Source organism: Aquarana catesbeiana, linkage group LG08 (genome assembly GCF_042186555.1).
Source record: "Aquarana catesbeiana isolate 2022-GZ linkage group LG08, ASM4218655v1, whole genome shotgun sequence".
NCBI classification, from domain to species: Eukaryota; Metazoa; Chordata; class Amphibia; order Anura; family Ranidae; genus Aquarana; species Aquarana catesbeiana.
Genome location: NC_133331.1, coordinates 289,248,916 through 289,271,724, shown reverse-complemented (window position 1 = coordinate 289,271,724; position 22,809 = coordinate 289,248,916). Strand labels below are relative to the sequence as shown.

The 22,809-nt window shown below is 46.4% G+C and overlaps 1 protein-coding gene and 1 pseudogene across 1 annotated transcript in view; both read left to right on the top strand.

Moving 5' to 3' along the window:
• The first annotated feature begins 265 nt into the window (after nt 1-265).
• LOC141106786 (uncharacterized) overlaps nt 266-22,809 on the top strand; it is a 157,842-nt gene continuing 135,298 nt past the window's right edge. The window contains exons 1-6 of the mRNA XM_073597714.1: nt 266-337; nt 1,280-1,408; nt 1,703-1,958; nt 2,075-2,172; nt 2,305-2,449; nt 3,152-4,035. Coding sequence (XP_073453815.1) covers nt 1,313-1,408; nt 1,703-1,958; nt 2,075-2,172; nt 2,305-2,449; nt 3,152-4,035 — 1,479 coding nt within the window. The 5' untranslated portion in view covers nt 266-337; nt 1,280-1,312. The remainder of the gene's footprint in view (nt 338-1,279; nt 1,409-1,702; nt 1,959-2,074; nt 2,173-2,304; nt 2,450-3,151; nt 4,036-22,809) is intronic.
• Nucleotides 10,308-10,372, top strand: LOC141106980 (U4 spliceosomal RNA; annotated as a pseudogene).

Sequence of the window (22,809 nt, the reverse complement as noted above, 5' to 3'; positions counted from 1 at the left end):
GTTCGTTACTCAGAACCCTAGAAACCTTTGGAGGAACCCTGGCTGAGAAAGGCTGGACTAGGCAGTAATATATTTCTATCCCCCTTGGTGGGAGTGGAGATGACCCCATCTATAAGGATATACAGTACATACACACACAGCACAAGTTCACACTATGAGGTGTTTTTCGGGGATGCAGTTCCTCTGAGCGCCACAAGGTGGTGATCTCACTTCTATCTAGATAGGAAGTCTCTATGGAAGACAGGAAGTCATGTCAGATACAGACAGGAAGTTCCGGGTGAGAGGTGAGTCTGGAGGAAGTATAGGGGAGACGTTGCTGGAACTGGCAGGAGAGGAGGTAATAAGATCTTATTTTCTATTTACACCCAGTAACACCCCGTCATGTTCCGTCCTCTTCCTCCATAGTCACTGTGATGTCTTTTATCTCCAGCAGATGATAATACACACATATATAGTGTGGAAACCTAGATTAACCCCTTCAGGGGCAGAACATTTCCCCACTTATAATTCTGAAACATTTCCTTCATTTTGGAGATAAATTCTAGTAATATGTTTCTCTAAACATACAGCACTGACAATAAATAGACAAGACAATGACCATCCTGACCATACGTGGCCTACAAAGGCCAAATATTACACCACACAGGCAGCCAATGGGCAATCATTACAATATGCAGCCAACACAATGATGGAGTGCAGGGGTCAGGAGTATGGAGCATAGAGCCCCTTACATTGCTGGTCAGGAGGAAGAAAACATTCCCCAGCCTGCCATGAAGAATATGACCCATCATTGGTGTCAGAAGGAGGAAAATACTGAGGGCTCTGAGGGAAGCAGAGGAGCTGAGTGGTTCTGTGAGGAGTAATGGATAGATGATGGACTTTGAGAGCCCCTTAGTGGGTAATGGGGAGCCTTGCAGTCAGAATTCTGACAAATATCCTGATTAGCTGGCAAAACAAACAAGGAGGTTCCCTTTCCTGGACATCATGATGACCCTACGTTGACTTTACAGCACTGCCCTAGAGCAAAACACAAAGACAGAAGAAGGGTAGTATTTATCATTCCTTATCTGCAGATCTAAAACTAATCAAAACCAGTTAAGAAATAAAAACAAACCCAACAGGGCTTCCAAAATGTAATAACATTAAACAGTTCAAAAGGAATGGGTTCCCATGGGGGCAGTAGTCCTCAAATGTACAACAACCCACCTATTACTCCCCTCACATCCTATTATTGTGTGACCAATACCATCCAAATGATTCTTACCTTAATTTCCCAAAGTTATCCGTCTACAAGGAGACCTGTATAGATCAAATGACGGCACGAATGAGGATGGAGGAGGACCGGAGTCACATGACTGAGAAGATACTAAACCTCACCATGGAGATCATCTACCTGCTGACCGGAGAGGTGAGGAGGATTCTGGGAGGTCACATGACATCACTCTTATCTCTATTATGTCTAATAAGGAGGAGCTCAGGCGTGTTCGCAACCCTCACGTACAGAGCCCGCCAGGAAGTCGGCACTGCACAGTGCTAATCACTGGCAGTGAGACATTTCTCGATCTGTGATCGGAAAAATGTCTCACTGCTTGCGATTAGCGATGTGCAGTGCCGACTTCCTGGTGGGGTCTGCACGTGCATGTTGCGAACACGCCTATGCACATCCTGAATGTCTAATATGATAATTACTGTTTCAATATAGAGTTTGCCTCCAATAAAGTTTGGTGACCGTGTGACCATCACCGTACCTCCAGCTCACTCACTGACCCCTAAGAGACACAACATTCAGAAGGTTCTAGACCTCTCCAAGAAGATTGTTCAGCTGCTGATGGGAGAAGTGAATGGGACTGGGAATTATGGAACTGTATCTACTAAGGAGGAGTGGGAGTATTTAGAAGGACACAAGGATCTCTACAAGGAGGTCATGATGGACAATCAGCCGCCCCTCACATCACCGGGTAAGAGGAGACTTTATTGTAAAGGAGAGAGCAGTACGGAGGCTCCACCTAGATCCCCCATCATCTGATAAACACATAGAAACAATGTATTCAGTCAGTGTGTGTGTTTCCTACAGATGGATCCAGTAATGGGAACCCACCAGAGAGATGTCCCCGTCCTCTGTATTCCCGAAAATCCACACAGGAAGGTCACACCATCCCTCACCTTAACAAGGTTTGTTGGACGGAGCATTTAGAACATAGATTTGCAAAGACAGTGTGTATACTGTGTTTATTTTTTATGTTATGCCACAATATTTAAGCTTATATTTTACAGATGTTATTGTTGATCCTTCTCTTGGTTTAGGGTGAAGATCTGATAGATATAAAAGTTGAGGTTAAAGCAGAGGAAGAAGAAGAGACGTATGTGAGGGATGATCAGCAGTCTATCGAGGAGGATGAAATAATTAGGACATTTATAGAGGAGGACACTCCTACAGAGATCAGCACAGGTGGGTCATTAACACTAAATACATTCCTCCACCCATACTGCTCACTGATTTGTCCAGGGTAGGACAGGGACTGGGTGATATCAACCTGTAATACCCTGGTCACTTTCCTGAGCTGTGTTCCCCATCCTGTATTCCTGTATTTCTCTCGGATAATCTTCCTTCTCTGTGCTGCAGACACAATTTATGTATCTAGACTGGATTTATGAAGATTCTGGGGTTCAGCTGGCAGCAAAATGTTGATTTTCACCATAGGCATTGCTTGACCTAAGCACCTAGGGCATGTGTCTTGGGTGTTCTGCCCCAATGATGATGGTCTTCAGGATCAGTTCAGTCTTCATCTTGGTCGTTCTCCCCTCATCCTCACTCTCTGACCTCTGGTGGGGCTCAGCCCCGCTGTTATTCATGACTAAATCATGGACTAAATAAGGAAGTGCAGGACTTCTTGTTTTGGGAAGATGGCAATGAGTGATAGAGGGGGTGGGGACACTCGTCCTATAATCCCTTTGTTGTTTCCTCATTCTCTGGCTAAGGTCCATGAATAAAGAAATGAACTGGTAGGAGATCAGAGGACACATTTACTAGTTATCTTGAGGGGGGAATTGTAAGATCCTCAGAGACAAAGCTGCCTGATGTGGGCGGAGTCCTGGTTTAGGGGAACCAATCTGCTCATGTCTAGTAATAATCTTTGTATTTCTATTTTAGTAGATGGACGGGAGATGAGGAAAACCTCAGAGGATTGTCTCACTTTGTCTCCAGACTGTAAAGTAGAAGATGAGGACATCACACAGTATAGTCCAGGAGAAAACCCGACTACCTCAAATGTCCATCCGGCACCACACAGTGTAGATGGACCATCGTATTCCTCTTATCCTGAGGAACCTCAGACTGCGAGGGACGGTTCTGTCCTTCCAACAGATAAGAGGTTTTCCTGTAGTGAGTGCGGGAAGTGTTTCCGTTTTAAATCCAGACTTATTGTACATAAAAGATCTCACACGGGTGAGAATCCACATTCCTGTCCTGAGTGCGGAAAAGTTTGTTTAACGAAGTCCCATCTTTCCACACATCAGAGATGTCACACGGGTGAGAAGCCATATTCCTGTCCTGAGTGCGGGAAATGTTTTTCAGTGAAGTCACATCTTAACGCACATCAGAGATCACACACGGGGGAGAAGCCGTATTCCTGTCCTGTGTGCGGAAAATGTTTCTCCGTGAAGTCACATCTTAACACCCATCAGAGGTTGCACACGGGAGAGAAGCCGTATTCCTGTCCTGTGTGTGGGAAATGTTTCTCAAGGAATTCGCATCTTAACATACATCAGAGACTGCACACAGGGGAGAAACCGTATTCCTGTCACGAGTGCGGGAAATGTTTTACAGTGAAGTCACACCTTAGCACACATCAGAGATTGCACACGGGGGAAAAGCCGTATTCCTGTTCTGTGTGCGGGAAATGTTTTTCAGACAAGTCCTCTCATAACAGACATCAGAGGTTGCACACGGGTGAGAAGCCACTTTCCTGTTATGAGTGTGGGAAATGTTTTTCACAGAAGTCCAATCTTTACAGACATCAGAAATCGCACACAGGCTAGAAGCCACGTTCCTATTCTGAGTAAGGAGATTATTAATCAAATATATATACAGCGCATGAGGTCTGGCTCTCAATCTCTGCTCTAATTCATCCCAAAAGTATTCTATCAGGTTGAAGTCAGGACTCTGTGCAGGCCAGTCAAGTTCCTCCACCCCAAACTCGCTCATCCATGCCTTTATGGACCTTGCTTTGTGCACTGGTCCAAATAATTTGGTGGAGGGGGGATTATGATGTGGGGTTGTTTTTCAGGGGTTGAGTTTGGCCCCTTAGTTCCAGTGAAGAGAACTCTTAAGGTGTCAGCATACCAAGACATTTTGGACATTTCATGCTCCCAACTTTGTGGGAAAAGTTTGGGGATGACTCCTTCCTGTTCCAACATGACTGCGCACCAGTGCACAAAGCAAGGTCCATAAAGACATGGATGAGCGAGTTTTGGGTGGAGAAACTTGACTGGCCTGCACAGAGTCCTGACCCCAACCTGATAGAACACCTTTGGCATGAATTAGAGCGGAGACTACGAGCCAGGCCTTCTCACCCAACATCAGTGCCTGACCTCACAAATGTGCTTCCGTAAAAATAGTCAAACATTCCCATAGACACACTCCTAAACCTTGTGGACGGCCTTCCCAGAAGAGTTGAAGCCGTTATAGCTGCAAAGGGCGGAGCCAACTCAATATTGAACCCTACAGACTAAGACTGGGATGCCATTAAAGTTCATGTGCGTGTAAAGGCAGGCGTCACAATACTTTTGGTAATATAGTGTATATAAAGTGCAATTACAAATAAAGTGCAACATTTTCTCCAAAAAGTGCTGTGTGTGTCTCACAAATCATACAAGTGCAAATGTCCACTTTCAGTGTTCTCTTTTTTTTTTTTATTATTATTATTTTTTTTTCCATGTACAGAAACATTTTACAGTATTATTACATTCAATCCTTAAATGTTCTGATTCTCTTCCACTGTCCGTCACCACGTGGCTATCCTCCACCTTCACGAAATAGTTTGACCCATTCAGCCCTGGGTCAACTTGCACTGATAGAAAACAACAGGGGTTTCTACCATTCCTCCACTCTGTATCCACCAGGGTCATCCACTGGAGATGGGCCGAACACCCCCGGTTCGGTTCCCGCCAGAACATTGCAAAAGTTCAGACCCGCCGACGAACCCCAATGAAGTCTTTGGGACCGAACTTGAAAAATCAAAAGTCCCCATTTTTGAAGACTTATATGCAAGTTATTGGCATAAAAAGGGTCTGGGGGTCCAGGTACTGCCCTGGGGGACATGTATCAATGCAATCAAAAACTTTTAAAAGGATTGTTTTTAAAGGAGCGGTGATTTTAATTATGCTAAAACTGAAACAATGAAAATGTCCTTTAAATATAGTGCCTGGGGAGGGGGTCCCCACAGTCTGCCTGCCAGGTGGCACATCTGTACCACGTAAAGAACCTGCTGCAGCAAAATTTCCATGTATAAATAAAAAAAAAATTACATTTCAATTGATTTTCCCTGCAAGATTTTTTTTTTAGGCAAGCTGAAATTTAGATCCTGGGTTCATAGGAAAATTCAGCAGAGGAGGGCAAGGAGGAGGAGGGGGTGAGCTGACAAATCTCACATCCTCACCACCAGCTGTATGTGTCAGAAACCATGAAATCAGGCCGAGACAGAAGTACAGTTAAATCACACTTGTTTAATAATAAATGTAAAAAGAACAAACGTAGTCAAAACATAGCCAAAGCTCAGTAACCGGAACAGATAATCAGACAAGCCAAACGTCAGGGATCAATGTAGTGGAACACCAAGCAGGATCTGGAGCCAGAAGGGATGTTGGCAAATCAAATCTTTGAACAGGATCGCAGGAGATAATTTCTGTGATGTTGACCAAGGCGAAGGCAGAGATCCTCTGGACTGGACAGCCTAAGTAGGCAGGACTGACAAGCAGGATATCATCAACAGCTGAGTAACTGTAGAGAGATGGGAGCTGGCAATTAGCCGACAGCTGAGCGGCCAGCTCAGAGAAGGAAAGGCTAAGCCCTGACCGTATAGAGACATGGTGGCAAAAAAAAGCACCAGCACTGAGCCCTGTCCTGCGTTCTTACTAGTTGCAAGCAGAGTTACTCAAACAAAATATATCATCCCTGACCATGCTTGCTGGACCACGTGTCAGCAGTAACGTGGACCTTGTGGCTGACTGCCTTGCCCAACATGCCAAAACATTGCCTTCCACATGATGGTACAGAGCTAGAATGGCCTTATGTGCAAAGAAATAGTGAGTGGTAAGGATGGGCCGAACACCCCCCGGTTCGGTTCGCACCAGAACTTGCGAACAGACCAAAACTTCGCAAGAACGTTAGAACCCCATTGAAGTCTATGAGACTCGAACGGTCGAAATCAAAAGTGCTCATTTTAAAGGCTTATATGCATGGTATTGTCCTAAAAAAGGGTTTGGGGACCCGGGTCCTGCCCAAGGGGACATGGATCAATGCAAAAAAAAGTTTTAAAAATGGCTGTTTTTTCGGGAGCAGTGATTTTAATAATGCTTAAAGTCAAACAATAAAAGTGTAATATTCCTTTAAATTTCGTACCTGGGGGGTGTCTATAGTATGCCTGTAAAGGGGCGCATGTTTCCCGTGTTTACAACAGTCTAACAGCAAAATGACATTTCTAAAGGAAAAAAGTCATTTAAAACTACTCGCGGCTATTAATGAATTGCCGGTCCGACAATACACATAAAAGTTCATTGATAAAAACGGCATGGGAATTCCCCACAGGGGAACCCCGAACCAAAATTTAAAATAAAAATGACGTGGGGGGTCCCCCTAGATTCAATACCAGGCCCTTCAGGTCTGGTATGGATATTAAGGGGAACCCTGCGCCAATTTTTTTTTTTTAAATGACGTAGGGGTCCCCATCAAAATTCATACCAGACCCTTCAGGTCTGGTATGGATTTTAAGGGGAACCCCGCGCCAAAATAAAAAAAAATCCATACTAGACCCTTATCTGAGCACGCAACCTGGCAGGCTGGAGGGAAAAGGGGGGGACGAGAGAGCACCCCCTCCTCCTGAACCGTGCCAGGCCACATGCCCTCAACATTGGGCGGTGCTTTGGGGTCCCCCTAAAGCACCTTGTCCCCATGTTGATGAAGACAAGGGCCTCACCCCCACAACCCTTGGCCGGTGGTTGTGGGGGTCTGCGGGCGGGGGGCTTATCGGAATCTGGAAGCCCCCTTTAACAAGGGGAACCCCAGATCCTGGCCCCCCCATGTGTGAAAAGGTAAGGGGTTACAAAAGTACCCCTACCATTTCACAAAAAAACTGTCAAAAATGTTAAAAATGACAAGAGACAGTTTTTGACAATTCCTTCCTCATTTAAATGCTTCTTCTTTCAATCTTCTTGGGGATGAGGCCCTTGTCCCCATCAACACGGGGACAAGATGTTTTGGGGGGCTACCCTTCAGGTCTGGTATGGATTTTAAGGGGAACCCCGCGCCAAAATAAAAAAAAAATTGTCATGGGGTCCCCCCAAAAATCCATACCAGACCCTTATCCGAGCACGCAACCTGGCAGGCCACAGGGAAAGAGGGGGGGGCGAGAGAGCGCCCCCCTCCTGAACCGTACCAGGCCACATGCCCTCAACATTGGGAGGGTGCTTTGGGGTAGCCCCCCAAAACACCTTGTCCCCATGTTGATGGGGACAAGGGCCTCATCCCCACAACCCTTGCTCGGTGGTTCCTGGGGTCTGAGGGTGGGGGGCTTATCGGAATCTGGAAGCCCCCTTTAACAAGGGGACCCCCAGATCCCGGCCCTCCTCCCTTTGTGAAATGGTAAGGGGGTACCCTACCATTTCACAAAAAAAGTGTTAAAAATGACAAGAGACAGTTTTTGACAATTCCTTTATTTAAATGCTTCTTCTTTCTTCTATCTTGTTTCTTCTATCTTCTATCTTCCTTCGGTTTCTTTCTCCATCTTCTTCTTCTTCTGGTCCTTCTGGATCTTCTGGTTCTTCCTCCGGTGTTCTCGTCCGGCATCTTCCTCAGCGGCGCCTTCTTCTCTTCAGCGGCGCCTTCTTCTCTTCATCTTCTTTTCTTGGGCCGCTCTGCATCCACGATTGGATGGGAGGCTCCCACTGTGTGACGCTTCTCCTCTTCTGACGGTTCTTAAATAACGGAGGGCGGGTGACCCCAGGTGACCCCACCCCCCTCTGACGTCACAGGGAATGCCACAGGGAAGTCCCCGTCAAGTCCCCATGCGTCAGAGGGGGGCGGGGTCACTGCCCTCCGTTATTTAAGAACAGTCAGAAGAGGAGAAGCGTCACACAGTGGGAGCCTCCCTCCATGCCATCATAGATGCGGAGCGGCCCGGAGAAGAAGATGAAGAAAAGAAGATAAAGAGAAGGAGACGCCGCGGAGGAAGATGCTGGATGAGAACACCGGAGGAAGAACCAGAAGAAGAAGGTGGAGAAAGAAACCGAAGGATGAAGGAAGAAAGAAGTTAGAAGAAAGAAGATGGAAAGAAGAAGCATTTAAATAAATGAATTGTCAAAAACTGTCTCTTGTCATTTTTAACATTTTTGACAATTTTTTTGTGAAATGGTAGGTGTACTTTTGTACCCCCTTACCATTTCACACAGGGGGGAGGGCCGGGATCTGGGTGTCCCCTTGTTAAAGGGGGCTTCCAGATTCCAATAAGCCCCCCCGCCCGCAGACCCACCGGCCAAGGGTTGTGGGGATGAGGCCCTTGTCCTCATCAACATGGGGACAAGGTGCTTTAGGGGGGACCCCAAAGCACCCTCCCAATGTTGAGGGCATGTGGCCTGGTACGGTTCAGGAGGGGGGGGGGCGCTCTCTCGTCCCACCCTCTTTTCCTCCAGCCTGCCAGGTTGCATGCTCGGATAAGGGTCTGGTATGGATTTTTGGGGGGACCCCACGCCAATTTTTTTTAAAATTTTGGGGCAGGGTTCCCCTTAAAATTGAATTTTGAGGGGGGGACCCCTACGTCATTTTTTTTAAATTTTGGTGCGGGGTTCCCCTTAATATCCATACCAGACCTGAAGGGCCTGGTATTGAATTTAGGGGGACCCCCCACGTCATTTTTTTTTAAATTTTGGTTCGGGGTTCCCCCGTGAGGAATTCCCATGCCGTTTTTATCAATGAACTTTTATGTGTATTGTCGGACCGGTAATTCATTAATAGCCGCAAGTAGTTTTAAATGACTTTTTTCCTTTGAAATGTCATTTTGCTGTCAGACTGTTCTAAACACGGGAAACATGTGCTCCTTTACAGGCATACTATAGACACCCCCCAGGTACGAAATTTAAAGGAATATTACACTTTTATTGTTTGACTTTAAGCATTATTAAAATCACTGCTCCCGAAAAAATGGCCGTTTTTAAAACTTTGATCCATGTCCCCTGGGGCAGGACCCAGGTCCCCAAACACTTTTTATGACAATACCATGCATATAAGCCTTTAAAATTAGCACTTTTGATTTCTCCCATAGACTTTTAAAGGGTGTTCGGCGGCATTTGAATTTGCCGCAAACACCCCAAATTGTTCGCTGTTCGGCGAACTGGCGAACAGCCGATGTTTGAGTCGAACATGAGTCTACAGCACATTCTGCAAATTCACGGAAAGGGCAGAATCTACCAGATGGAAAGGTGGGAGTTGTAAAGCCAGCAATTTGGACAAACTGGAATTTAGATGCTGGGCATGTGGGTGGCAGGGAGTGTATTTTTTGTTTTCATTGCAGAAGATGGGGCAGAGAAATATGCCTGCTATACTGGTGGTGTGCTGCTGGCAGAGGTGCTGCCAGGACCTGGGACACCCTGCGCTATACCATCATCTCTGTCAGTGGAGGTTGCTAAGTGGTCATGAGATATAGTGGGGGTAGACCTGAAAGGTGAGGAGAAGTGTGTCCCTTGTGTATGGCTTTTGGGTGCTCTTGTCATTGTGTGGGAGGTTAAATGCCTTGTCAAGCATGTGGTACCCAAATGGCTGGTGTTTTTACCACGACTGATCTGCTGAAGGCAAAGTTTGCAAATTGCAACAGTGCGATCGGCTGCACATGTACTAAAAAGCCCCAGACAGCTGAGCTGTGGGAATTGGCCAGGAGAGAAGAGCTCTACAATGTGATGGAATAGGGTGGCTTCTCTCTACTTTTCCATGATGGCTGCATCATTAAGGTTGTGCCTCACCTTCACTTTCCTCCTCTGCGCTATCTGGCACCCAAGTCGGGTCAGTGACTAGGGATGAGCTTCGAGTTTGAGTCGAACTCAGCTTTGCGCAGTGGCAGTATCATAGCCAATGAGGGTCAACTGAGGCGTGATTATTGCTAATTGCTTCTCGGCCTTTTGGCTAAGATTGAGTGTAGTATCTGTTCTTATCAGTTTCCAGGAGGTGGCGCTTGCTTCCGTCCCTGATCTATGGCGAGATAGAGATGGGATTGGGGTTGCTGTGCAAAACCTGCTGGAGTGAAGGTAACCCGGAGCGGTTTGTAGCCGAAAGGGAAGCCTTCTGATGGGGACGGAGAACCATTCGGTCTTGGCAGAGGGTCGGGACCCTGGCCTTCTGGCCTAGATTGGGGCAGCTCTAGCTCCGGACAGTTATTAAGGAGAGAACGCTGGCTCCCCTTTCTCCCACCGGGGGAGCGGCCAGTATTTCCCGAATGTAATTAGGTAGGAGAAACGGAACGACGGTGAAGCCTGATGGCAAGGGCTCTCACCAAGCTTCCAGAACTCCATGCCTTCCTGCCTGGGGTGGGGGCTGCTGTGGTCTGGGCTGTGGGTCAGGGTTGCTTTGAAAAGCCAGTGGTGAATGTGCCCCTGAAGTGGCAGTTCAGGGGTGCCGTACAGTCACTGTGTTTAGGCACTTGATTTAATGGCACCATGGTCACTTCATCACTACACACGTTTTTCACACCTGCCTTTTGGGCCGAGCCTTTTGGCTGGGACCAGGGGAGATTTTTCATCCTGGCCGGAGGGCTGGCCATTGTATTACACAATGGTCACTTTTCACTCTCCCACCTTCCTATCCCCCCACTCTTTTTATTTAATCCCCTATTTGTCACTTTTTTGTAATTTTTTTTGTTTGATATGTGCACATGTTTTGTCACTGTGGCGAGTAGGGTGTGGGTCCTCGGGCCTACTCTGAAAGTCTTTGGAAGGGGTGGACATAGGCCTTTTGGCTTGGTTCGCCTTCTCCTTTGGGGGTCTCCCTTCGGGGGAGCCCCACCTGTACTTGGGATGGTCTGTTTCGGCAGACCTTCCAGTAAACGGAGGTCCGCCTGGTTTCGGCCAGATGGACCCATTGTATAATTACCTCAGTCCCTGTCTGGAGCCTAACACCCTGGGGGATCAGGGTAAGGTCTTTCCCTAGCAGAGGACTCTGAACACCCGTTGCACTCTTTATGTGTGTGCACTTTTTTTGGCACCAGGTGGAAGTTTTTGAGGTGTGTTTCACGCCACTGGCTTTTCAAAAAAAAAAAAAAATGGGCTGTTCGCCAGTTCGCCGAACAGCGAACAATTTGGGGTGTTCGTGGCAAATTCGAATGCTTTGGGGGCTACCCCCAAAGCACCCTCCCAATGTTGAGGGTATGTGGCCTGGTACGGTTCAGGTGGGGGGGCGCTCTCTTATCCCCCCTCTTTTCCTGCGGCCTGCCAGGTTGCGTGCTCGGATAAGGGTCTGGTATGGATTTTTGGGGGGACCCCATGCTGTTTTTTTTTTTTAATTTTGGCGCGGGGTTCCCCTTAATATCCATACCAGACCTGAAGGGCCTGGTATGGAATTTAGGGGGACCTCCCACGTCATTTTTTTTTATAATTTTGGCCGGGGTTCCCCTTAATATCCATACTAGACCTGAAGGGCCTGGTATGAAATTTAGGGGGACCCCCCACGTCATTTTTTTTTAAATTTTGGTTCGGGGTTCCCCTGTGGGGAATTCCCATGCCGTTTTTATCAATGAACTTCTATGTGTATTGTCGGACCGGCAATGCATTAATAGCTGCGAATAGTTTTAAATTACTTTTTTTCCTTTGAAATGTCATTTTGCTGTCAAACTGTTCTAAACACGGGAAACATGCGCCCCTTTACAGGCATACTATAGACACCCCCCAGGTATGAAATTTAAAGGGATATTACACTTTTATTGTTTCATATAAGCATTATTAAAATCACTGCTCCCGAAAAAACGGCCGTTTTTAAAACTTTTTTTTGCATTGATACATGTCCCCTGGGGCAGGACCTGGGTCCCCAAACACTTTTTATGACAATAACTTGCATATAAGCCTTTAAAATTAGCACTTTTGATTATTCATGTTCGTGTCCCATAGACTTTAACGGTGTTCGAACAAATTTTTTGCCTGTTCGTATGTTCTGGTGCGAACTGAACAGGGGGGTGTTTGGCTCATCCCTATCAGTGACCTCATCATCATCATCTCCTCTGTCCCCATCATCACTGGAGCCAACTTGGCAATACGCTGCCGCTGGGGGAACCTGACTGCCAATTTGTTGCCTACCAGTGTTCTCTCCTCTCTGTAGGCTCATGTTCCTGCCTCCCTCAACCTCATCCTTAAGAACCAACATCAGAATAATGTCTGTGCATCAACCAGGAGCAAGTGGCTGATGCTGTGTTCAAATAATTCAGCTGACTCCTCCATGCCTGATGCTGGGGCTATGGCAGGAATAGCTGTGGACAAGGTGGCAGAATAAGCCACTCTGGCAGCTGTGGTGGACTGTGCATCAGTCTCTCCTTGGGTGACGGAGAATGAGAAGGATGAGGGTAGTTTAGTAAGCCAGTCCACCACCTCCTCTGCATGCTGTGGCTGCCTCTCCTTGTTAACCTCCCAGATATGATATGGGGGGGCTTATTACCCAAATTTTATACACTATATTTATTTATAAAGGTATATGAACTACACTATACTCACACACTACACTAACACTCTCAATCAGGGCTCTGCCAGTGCCCTGGTGCCATAACTGGCAAAGCCTTGCACCTGATCAGTGTTCAGCTGCAAGGCTTTATCCAATTCGGGACCTAGAATTCACTGTAAAGCAAGCTGTAAGAGAAAGCCAGTTAACCAGCGCACATGTTCGGGCACATTAGCGCCTACGCCAGAAGAAATATGCATGCGCGCGAGTACGCGCACGCACACGTGCATGCACTGGCACCAGATGGCCTATTTAAACCAAGCAATGGCATAAACACATTGCTGAGTGGTCTTTTAACTTGTTCTTGTTTGCCTGTGCCCTGATCTGCTCCCTGCCTACCTGTGCTTGACCCGGCTTGATCTCAACCCTCCTCTGGACTTCTGCCTGCTTACCTGTGACCTTGGCTAGTGTTTGACTCTGCTCTTGTCTCATGTTCCTGTACCTTGCTTCCCCGACCCCGGCTTGCATCCTGTTCCTGCTTTAGTCTCACATTCCTGTACCTGCATTGCCCGACTGTTGATCACCCCTTGGCTTATGTTCCGGCAACTCTCCTGCCTACTGATCCAGTGTCACGGAGTTCCAGTTCTGGGTGCCTGTCAGGTGATCTACGGCCATCGGTTCCCTGCAAGCCTCAGCTGGTGCCACCTGATATATCGGCCCTCATGCCACTCTGTGTTCTACACTCCCTGTCAGCTTTACCAGCGGTGTTGGACAGGAGGTGCAAGAGAAGGCCCCTCTACAGCTCGATCCTCACCAGGTACGTGACACACCCAGGGCATTGTGGGGCGCTCGGCAGCCAAACATCCTGCTAAGTGACCTGCAAATTTGAGTGTTCGCAGAACATCCACCACTCCTTTAATGGCTCAGGGATAGTCCCTTTAATATCTCCTTCTCATACACCCATGCAGGTCACAGGAAAAGCAAAAAGGAACGCCATAGTATAAACACAAACGTCCAGTAACATTTATCACTTACATTTGCCAGTGCTGTCTCCCAGCACCTAGATACAACGCTTTCTTGCTGCCAGTCCCCCAGCAATCAACCTGGTGCAAACTCGGGGCATGTGCAAGATGATGTCCTGTAACTCCACCCCGTGTACGTTTCGTCCTCGTGAAATGATATTTGTGTACCTAATATGCACAGCGAAGAGATACCAATGCGCAATCCCAGTGCACACATTCCTGGAAAAATGGATTTTTATGTAAGCAAGCCGGCTGCAACCAAAGATAGTCGAAGCAGGAGAACATCACCAGCACACCATGGATGTCTTAGGTAGGTCCAAAGTTTTATTCAGTGATCACATTGTTACAGCAAGAGCAACGTTCGGGAGCCTCATAGTACTCCTTCATCAGGCACGTGATGTCATAAAGCTTTGGACCCACTGTTGGAGATCAATGGTGTGCTGGTGACGTTCTTCTGTTGCTAATATTGGATTGGAGAAAAGCCAATGTAGCACCAATATTTAAAAAGGGCCCAAAAAACATCCCTGGGAATTACAGACCAGTTAGCCTAACATCAATAGTAAGTAAATTCTTGGAGGGGATGATAAGGGACTATATACAAGATTTTAGTAATAAGAATGATATCATTAGCAGTAATCAGCATGGATTCATGAAGAATCGTTCTTGCCAAACCAATCTATTAACCTTCTATGAGGAGGTGAGTTGTCATCTAGATAAAGGAAGGCCCGTAGACGTGGTGTATCTGGATTTTGCAAAAGCAGTTGACACAGTTCCCCATAAACGTTTACTGTACAAAATAAGGTGCGTTGGCATGGACCATAGGGTGAGTACATGGATTGAAAACTGGCTACAAGGGCGTGTTCAGAGGGTGGTGATAAATGGGGAGTACTCAGAATGGTCAGGGGTGGGTAGTGGGGTTCCCCAGGGTTCTGTGCTGGGACCAATCCTATTTAATTTGTTCATAAACGATCTGGAGGATGGGATAAACAGTTCAATCTCTGTATTTGCAGACGATACTAAGCTAAGCAGGGCAATAACTTCTCCGCAGGATGTGGAAATCTTGCAAAAAGATCTGAACAAATTAATGGGGTGGGCGACTACATGGCAAATGAGGTTCAATGTAGAAAAATGTAAAATAATGCATTTGGGTGGCAAAAATATGAATGCAATCTATACACTGGGGGGGAGAACCTCTGGGGGGATCTAGGATGGAAAAGGACCTGGGGGTCCTAGTAGATGATAGGCTCAGCAATGGCATGCAATGCCAAGCTGCTGCTAATAAAGCAAACAGAATAATGGCATGCATTAAAAGGGGGATCAACTCCAGAGATAACAAGACTCTACAAGACTCTGGTCCGGCCGCACCTGGAGTATGCTGTCCAGTTCTGGGCACCAGTCCTCAGGAGGGATGTACTGGAAATGGAGCGAGTACAAAGAAGGGCAACAAAGCTAATAAAGGGTCTGGAGGATCTTAGTTATGAGGAAAGGTTGCGAGCACTGAACTTATTCTCTCTGAAGAAGAGACGCTTGAGAGGGAATATGATTTCAATATACAAATACCGGACTGGTGACCCCACAATAGGGATAAAACTTTTTCGCAGAAGAGAGTTTAATAAGACCCGTGGCCACTCATTACAATTAGAAGAAAAGAGGTTTAACCTTAAACTACGTAGAGGGTTCTTTACTGTAAGAGCGGCAAGGATGTGGAATTCCCTTCCACAGGCGGTGGTCTCAGCGGGGAGCATTGATAGCTTCAAGAAACTATTAGATAATCGCCTGAATGACCGCAACATACAGGGATATGTAATGAAATACTGACACATAATCACACACATAGGTTGGACTTGATGGACTTGTGTCTTTTTTCAACCTCACCTACTATGTAACTATGTAACTATGTGGGGGGCGTGGCCAGCACCTGGGATGTGAGGACGTGCTCAGCCTGAGCTCCGTCCACACCGCACATATCCTGCTCAAATCCTGAGATCCAGGCCGACATCCGAGGGTCCCATATACCCCCACAGCACCCGGAGAGCACTGAGACCATCGGGGGATGGTCAAATACGGCCCACCGATGGAGGAGGCCCCGGGAATCGGGCCGTCAGTACCGCCATGCAGGCCGCAGCAAACTGGCGCCGATCAGCATGAGGGAGACACACAGCGGCAAGCAGCATCCACATCCACACCCTGGAAGCAGCTCATGGGGAAGGGTGAGTCACAAAGATCCCCCCCTACTTTAAGCCCAGAAGACCCTCTTTTGTTCTCCCCTGCGGAGGGACATGATCCTTAATCCCCCAGAGCAGACAGGGATGATGCAGGCCCTGCAGAGCCATCACTAGCCCAGATTATGGCAGCCATCCAGCACAGCCATGCATCTCTCACCACACAAATGGACACCATCAAAACAGAATTACCCTTTCTGAAACAGGATGTCCACAATATTCGCCATAGAGTGACTAATGCTGAGCAACGTATTAGTGACATGGAGGATGAGACACGTCCCTTGCAGAGCTCTATGAGGGAACTGCGGCAGGCCCATGAGTACACCACAGATAAGATCACTGATATGGAAGACCGCCTAAGAAGGAACAATTTGCGCTTTTTGGGGTTCCCAGAGGGTGCTGAGGGCAAAACACCAGAAACATTCATGGAAAGATGGCTGCTGAATGAGTTCGGGGCCAACACCTTTTCACCAATGTTCGCCATAGAAAGGGCACACAGAATCCCCATGCGCCCTCTACCACCTGGGTCCCCACCAAGTGCCATGATTATAAAGCTGCTACACTTCCGTGACAGAGAGGCTATTCTCAGAGTAGCTAGAGAGAGGGGCAAAGTCTCCTTTAATGGCAATAACATCACCATCTTTCCAGATTTCTCCGTAGCTACGCAGAAGCAGAGAGCCACTTTCCTGGCAATTAAACGCAGGTTACGTGAGCTTCACCTTCCATATGGCATGTTATATCCTGCACGTTTGTGCATCATCTACCAGGGCAAGGCCTATTTCTTTACGGATCCCAGAGAGGCATCACAATGGGTGGACACCTTAGCACATCCGAATCGCAGGAATCAGGATAGGAGATCTCCCCCCCCCCCGGTAGTGCCTCACTCTACATGAAGCCCACCTAGCTGCCTTCACTACACCCCATTGCCGGTAGATGGGGAAAGCAAGGAAATGAGGAGACCTGGAGGGGCCTTGTTCCTGTTTTGTTCACTTTGCTCCCTCTACTTCATCTTTCCCCGTTCACACACATCTGTTATGGGACTTTGTTTCCTGCATCCCCAGAAGCAGAAAATACATCTCCATCTACACGCAGTCGAGACGGGACTATAAATCCTGCATCTCTCTGAAGAAGAAGACATCTCCCACGCTACCCTCGGATGCCACTCAGCAACCTATCATCCTCCCTGACTTTTATTTTTCCTTTTTCTATTATTCTTATTATTATTCTTTATCACCATGATTTTTCAGGCCAAGAGACACCACACATTCTTTACTTTGTGCGGACAAATGCTGGATGGAGACCCAGAGCTGTGGACCTTTCCACGCCTCCTGAGATTAGTTGGCTAGGGGTCTGAGCCATGGCCCTCCTGCCAAATAGGTTTGGTTATGGGAATAAAGCTCTCATATGTTGGGGGATGAGAGCCGGGAGGGTTAGGGAGGGGGGAAAATTTGTTGGGGAATACTTTGAGGGGTTTTGCTACAACGTTATTGTTATCTACAAACGACGATGGTGTTCAATGGTATATGCACACTTTAAAAATGATTTTTTGGTTCTACAGTTTCTGCAATCTAGGATTGAGATTCATAGATTGATGAGTAACATATCAAAGATATTTATGTGTTGGTCTATTTCTCAGGGCTCGCTGGACCTCGTCCAGGGCTGGGTTCCGGCGGGCGATGAGAAATGGACACGAATAGTTATAAATTGTTTATACGCATGTCTAAGCTCCGTATAGTTTCATGGAATGTTAGGGGGCTTAACCCCAAGGTCAAAAGGTCACTGATGTTTGATTATTTGGCAAGACACAGTCCACACGTGATCCTCCTCCAGGAAACCCACCTTCAGGGATCAAGAGTAATGGCTTTAAAGAGAGCTAAAATTGCCTATGCAATACATTCTACTTACTCCACGTATGCCAGAGGCACGTCTATCCTTATAGCAAAATCGGCCCCTATCACCAAAAAAAATATGTTAAAACTGACCCTAACGGATGTTTTGTTATTGTGGTACTTGAATTATGGGGTAAGCCTTATACGGTCACAAGCCTATATGTCCCACCACCCTTCACTAAATTGTTCTTCGAACGGGTAATGAGTTCCCTCCTAGCAATAGCAGAAGGCCCTCTGTTGATAGCAGGGGACTTCAACACAGTACTCGACAATTCCATAGACAGGTTCAAGTGTTCTACATTGCCACCCACACCCCTGTGCTCTTTTTTGGCCCAATTTGATCTGGTGGAGACCTGGAGGTGGAAGCACGCAGACGGGAGGGAGTACTCATGTCAGTCTGAAACGCATGGTACACTGTCCCGAATAGATCTATGTTTGGTTTCATCTGAGCTATTGAATAGGGTGATTGAGGCCAGATATCTCCCAAGGGCGGTGTCTGACCACTCCCCTTTAATGGTGGACCTTGACCTGGGCCCCCACACCTCATACCGCATGTGGCGACTGAGCCCACTGTGGCTAGCAGATCAGATGGTGGTAGATCAAGGCACAGTGGAAATGAAAGCATATTGGTTACGTAATCGTCAAAGTGTCTCTCTCCCATTGACCTGGGATGCCTTTAAGGCCACCACGCGTGGCATTTTTGCAGCGGCGATTGGGCAGGCCCGTAAGGCATCCCAGTCCAAATTAAAGGACGTGGAGAAGGATCTTAGGGCAGCCGAGGCTGCTTACTCCACCACCCCTTCCCCAGCAACACGTAATACCTGGAAACATAGATCTAGAGACCTGGATTTAGTCCTTTTAGAGCGCACTCAGAAGAAACTGTTGTATCAAAACCAGCGAATCTGAGTTTGGAGACAAAAATAGCCGATTATTAGCGTATTTATCTAGGCCTGATTATCAACCGTGCAGTATTCCAAGAATTAAGAATACAATAGGTACAGTGGTGGAACAGAGTGGGGAAATAGTCGATGCTTTTGTGAAATTTTACTCTTCATTATATGCTACCAAAGCTCATTATACTATTGTAGAACTAGACGATTACTTGGCCGGCATCTCGCTACCAAGGCTCCAAGAAGAACAGGCCTCACTCCTTGATGATCCTCTGACAGAGGAGGAGATTGGAGAAGCCATACAGTCCTTTGCCAGAAACAAAACACCGGGACTGGATGGCTTCCCCATAGAGTGGTATATACAATTCAAGGAACTTTTGATACCCCATTTACTGAGAGTTTATAATTTTGCTTTAAAAACAGGACAGTTACCACCCTCAGTGTCAGAGGCATTGATTGTCCTCATCCCCAAACCTCATAAAGACCACCTACTGTGTGAATCATATAGACCAGGGATCCTCAAACTACGGCCCTCCAGCTGTTGCAGAACTACACGTCCCATGAGGCATTGTAAAACTCTGACATTCACAGACATGACTAGGCATGATGGGAATTGTAGTTCCTGAACAACTGGAGGGCCGTAGTTTGAAGACCCCTGATATAGACCAATATCATTAATTAACTCAGACGTCAAGATTTTAGCCAAGGTGCTCGCCCGGAGATTGAACTCAGTTATCACCACCATTATTGGGGCGGATCAGACTGGATTCATTCCAGGACGATCAACGTCCATAAATTTACGGAGACTGTTCACAAACTTGCAGGCCACCCATGATGTTGTAGGGACTAGAGCGGTGCTGGCCTTAGATGCGCACAAGGCATTTGACTCAGTCGAATGGCCTTATTTGCTGGAAGTCCTGGCGAAATTTGGGTTTGGAAATACCTTTATCAAGTGGGTTCAACTATTATATTCACAGCCTACTGCTAGGCTGCGGATAAATACATCAGTAACCGATCCATTCCTGATTAAAAGGGGTACTAGGCAGGGTTGCCCCCTGTCACCGTTGCTATTTGCAATTGCGATAGAACCTCTGGCGGCACTGATAAGATCCAGTGGGGAAATAAAGGGACTGACGATTGGGGGCCTAGAAGAGAAAGTGTCTCTATACGCTGATGACATGTTAATATACTTGGCGGACCCCCAATCGTCTCTCCCAACCCTGCTGGAAATTATTCGACAGTTTGGCCTCTTCTCAGGGTTCCAAGTTAATTGGGACAAATCCCTTATGTTTAAAATAGATCAAGAAGCGGTGTTCACACCCCCTTCCTCTTGCCCGTTACAAATAGTTGACTCTTTCAGATATCTGGGGGTCATGATCCAACATCCTCTGTCCTCTTATAGTAAATATAATCTAGACCCCCTTATTAGCAGAATGAAGACCACACTGAAGACATGAACCAGTCTTCCCTTAACGATATTAGGTAGGATAAATATCTTTAAAATGATATTCCTCCCACGTTTCCTATACCTCCTATGCAATTCACCAGTATACATCACCAAAACTAAATTTAAAGAGATTGATTATATCCTTATCGCCTTCATTTGGAAGGGGGGAGCAGTGAGAATTGCAAAAAATACTCTTCAACTGCCGGTATTGGAGGGAGGATTGGCACTACCATGTCTCCAGACATACTACATAGCCGCACAACTGGTTCATGCCCATTGGTGGTTCTTCCCTGAAGCCAACAATGCGGCTACATCCCTAGAAGCAGCCATATTCACTTCGTACGAATCCCTACAATATCTGGTCCACCGTTTATCTCTTAGAGGGAGGGAAAGCACTAAAATCCTTGAAATTACTCTACGAATTCTTAAATTAACTAAAATGCTGCCAGATACTGAGCACCATATTTACTCTCCAAATACTCCATTATGGGGGAACCCAAATCTACAGGAATTCGCCCGTAGGACAGACGGGGAATACTGGTCGAAAAAAGGGGTAAAAACCATAATGCATTTATTCTCAAACAATACGTTCAGGTCATTTGAGGAATTTCGCCAGGACTACCAGCTGCCACGCACAGCTTATTTTCTTTATTTGCAAATACGCCACACGGCAACCACCCAGTTTGGGTTGCGTAATATAACTGTTCAATTATCTCCGCTAGAGCAATTATTAATAGATCCCTCCCATGACAAATTGATCTCCACATACTATAAAACTCTACTGCACACCACAACGCACAGACTCAGTAACACGCTCACTAAGTGGAAAGCTGATATCCCTGAGCTGACGGAGGGTATCTGGCAGGACATACTTCCCCTCCAGGTCTCCTCTGTCATCTCCTCCAGGGACAGGGTCATACAAACCAAACTATTATACAGAGCATACTTTACGCCATCCTTATTATTTAAACTCAGAAAACTACCATCGGCAATGTGCTCCAGATGCAGCATCGTGGAGGCTACCTTTTAATGCACCGAGATCAGGCGGTTCTGGTCAGGGGTCACTGCTTTTGTCAGTTCCCTGACCCAATTGCCTAATATCTGCAACCCCCTGAGATGCCTACTTGGATATGTGGACGATGAGAGTATATCTAAAAACAAGCAAACTTTCCTGAGAATTGTATTATTTTACGCCAAAAAATCTATTACTATTCATTGGAAATCACAATCCCCACCTACGATAGCATTCTGGCTGAACATGGTTAATCAGGCTATACCATTATACAAATTAACATACGAAGCCAGAGGATGCCCAAAAAAATTTCACAAAATATGGGGTCTGTGGACTAGCTCTGAAAACACTATTACACCTACCATATAAAGCTAATAAAGAAACTCCAGTCAATGATACCAAGTTTAAAAAAAACTGAACAGACATATGCAGCTGTACAATATGAAAACATGTATGCCAAATGTATACCATTGTCGTACACTCTGTATTGTAATGAGCAATGTTTGCTCAGAATATGTGTATTTATGTTCGTATGTTTGCTTTGTACCACAAAACCAAATAAAAATTTACCTTTAAAAAAAAAACTATGTAACTATGTAATATGCACTGATCGCCAGTATATTGGAGCCACACTTCTGGTTTGGCGGCTCGGCGTGCGTTCCAACTAGTACAACACACAGCCATCTTGGAACAGACTATTTTTTTAAAATACACAAAAAATATCTCCATGGGGCCAAGCAAATAAGGCTAATGGGGTGTAAAGAATCAAATCTGGAGTGTGAGCTTTTAGACCCAACTACTTCTTTGAGAAGCATGGCTTTGATATGAAGTGGTAAGTTTTCGTATGGAGATCTGTGCATATTAGGGGCACTAATAGACAGTAATTGGTCTGCTTCTGCACATAGGAATGACCTGACACGTATGTAGAAATTTGAATATGGACACATGTCTGACGGATAAAAAAATGTGACTTTCTGCTTTGTGGCCTCCGCACCCATGGTGTGGGAGGGGCTTATGTTTCCTATACAGTGTACTAGTATGCTATACCAACTAAGCTTCAAATGTTGTTGGTCTTTGCTCTTAAGAAGAGGGGGTCGAAATGCATAAGTCACATTCGACATAAAAGGGGTGTTCCTGTGTCATAGGACATGCATTGTATTTTTTTTCTATGCCTGTTAACTTAATTTTTTTCAGTATAAATTTAGCCTTTTATTCATTAATATTGTATTATGGTAATGCGCTAGGCTGGTGTGCCCTCTCTTTGTTGTTTTGTAGTGCTGCACATGAAGGAACACCCATAGTCTTGGGAGGGCTGCAGGGCATGTTAGAGCTTTACCCACAAGCCGTAAGAGTGGAACACCTGTTAGACCATTAGCACCACATTCGAGCGCAGGAGATTGTTTCTATAGCATCTCCCCTCTAACTC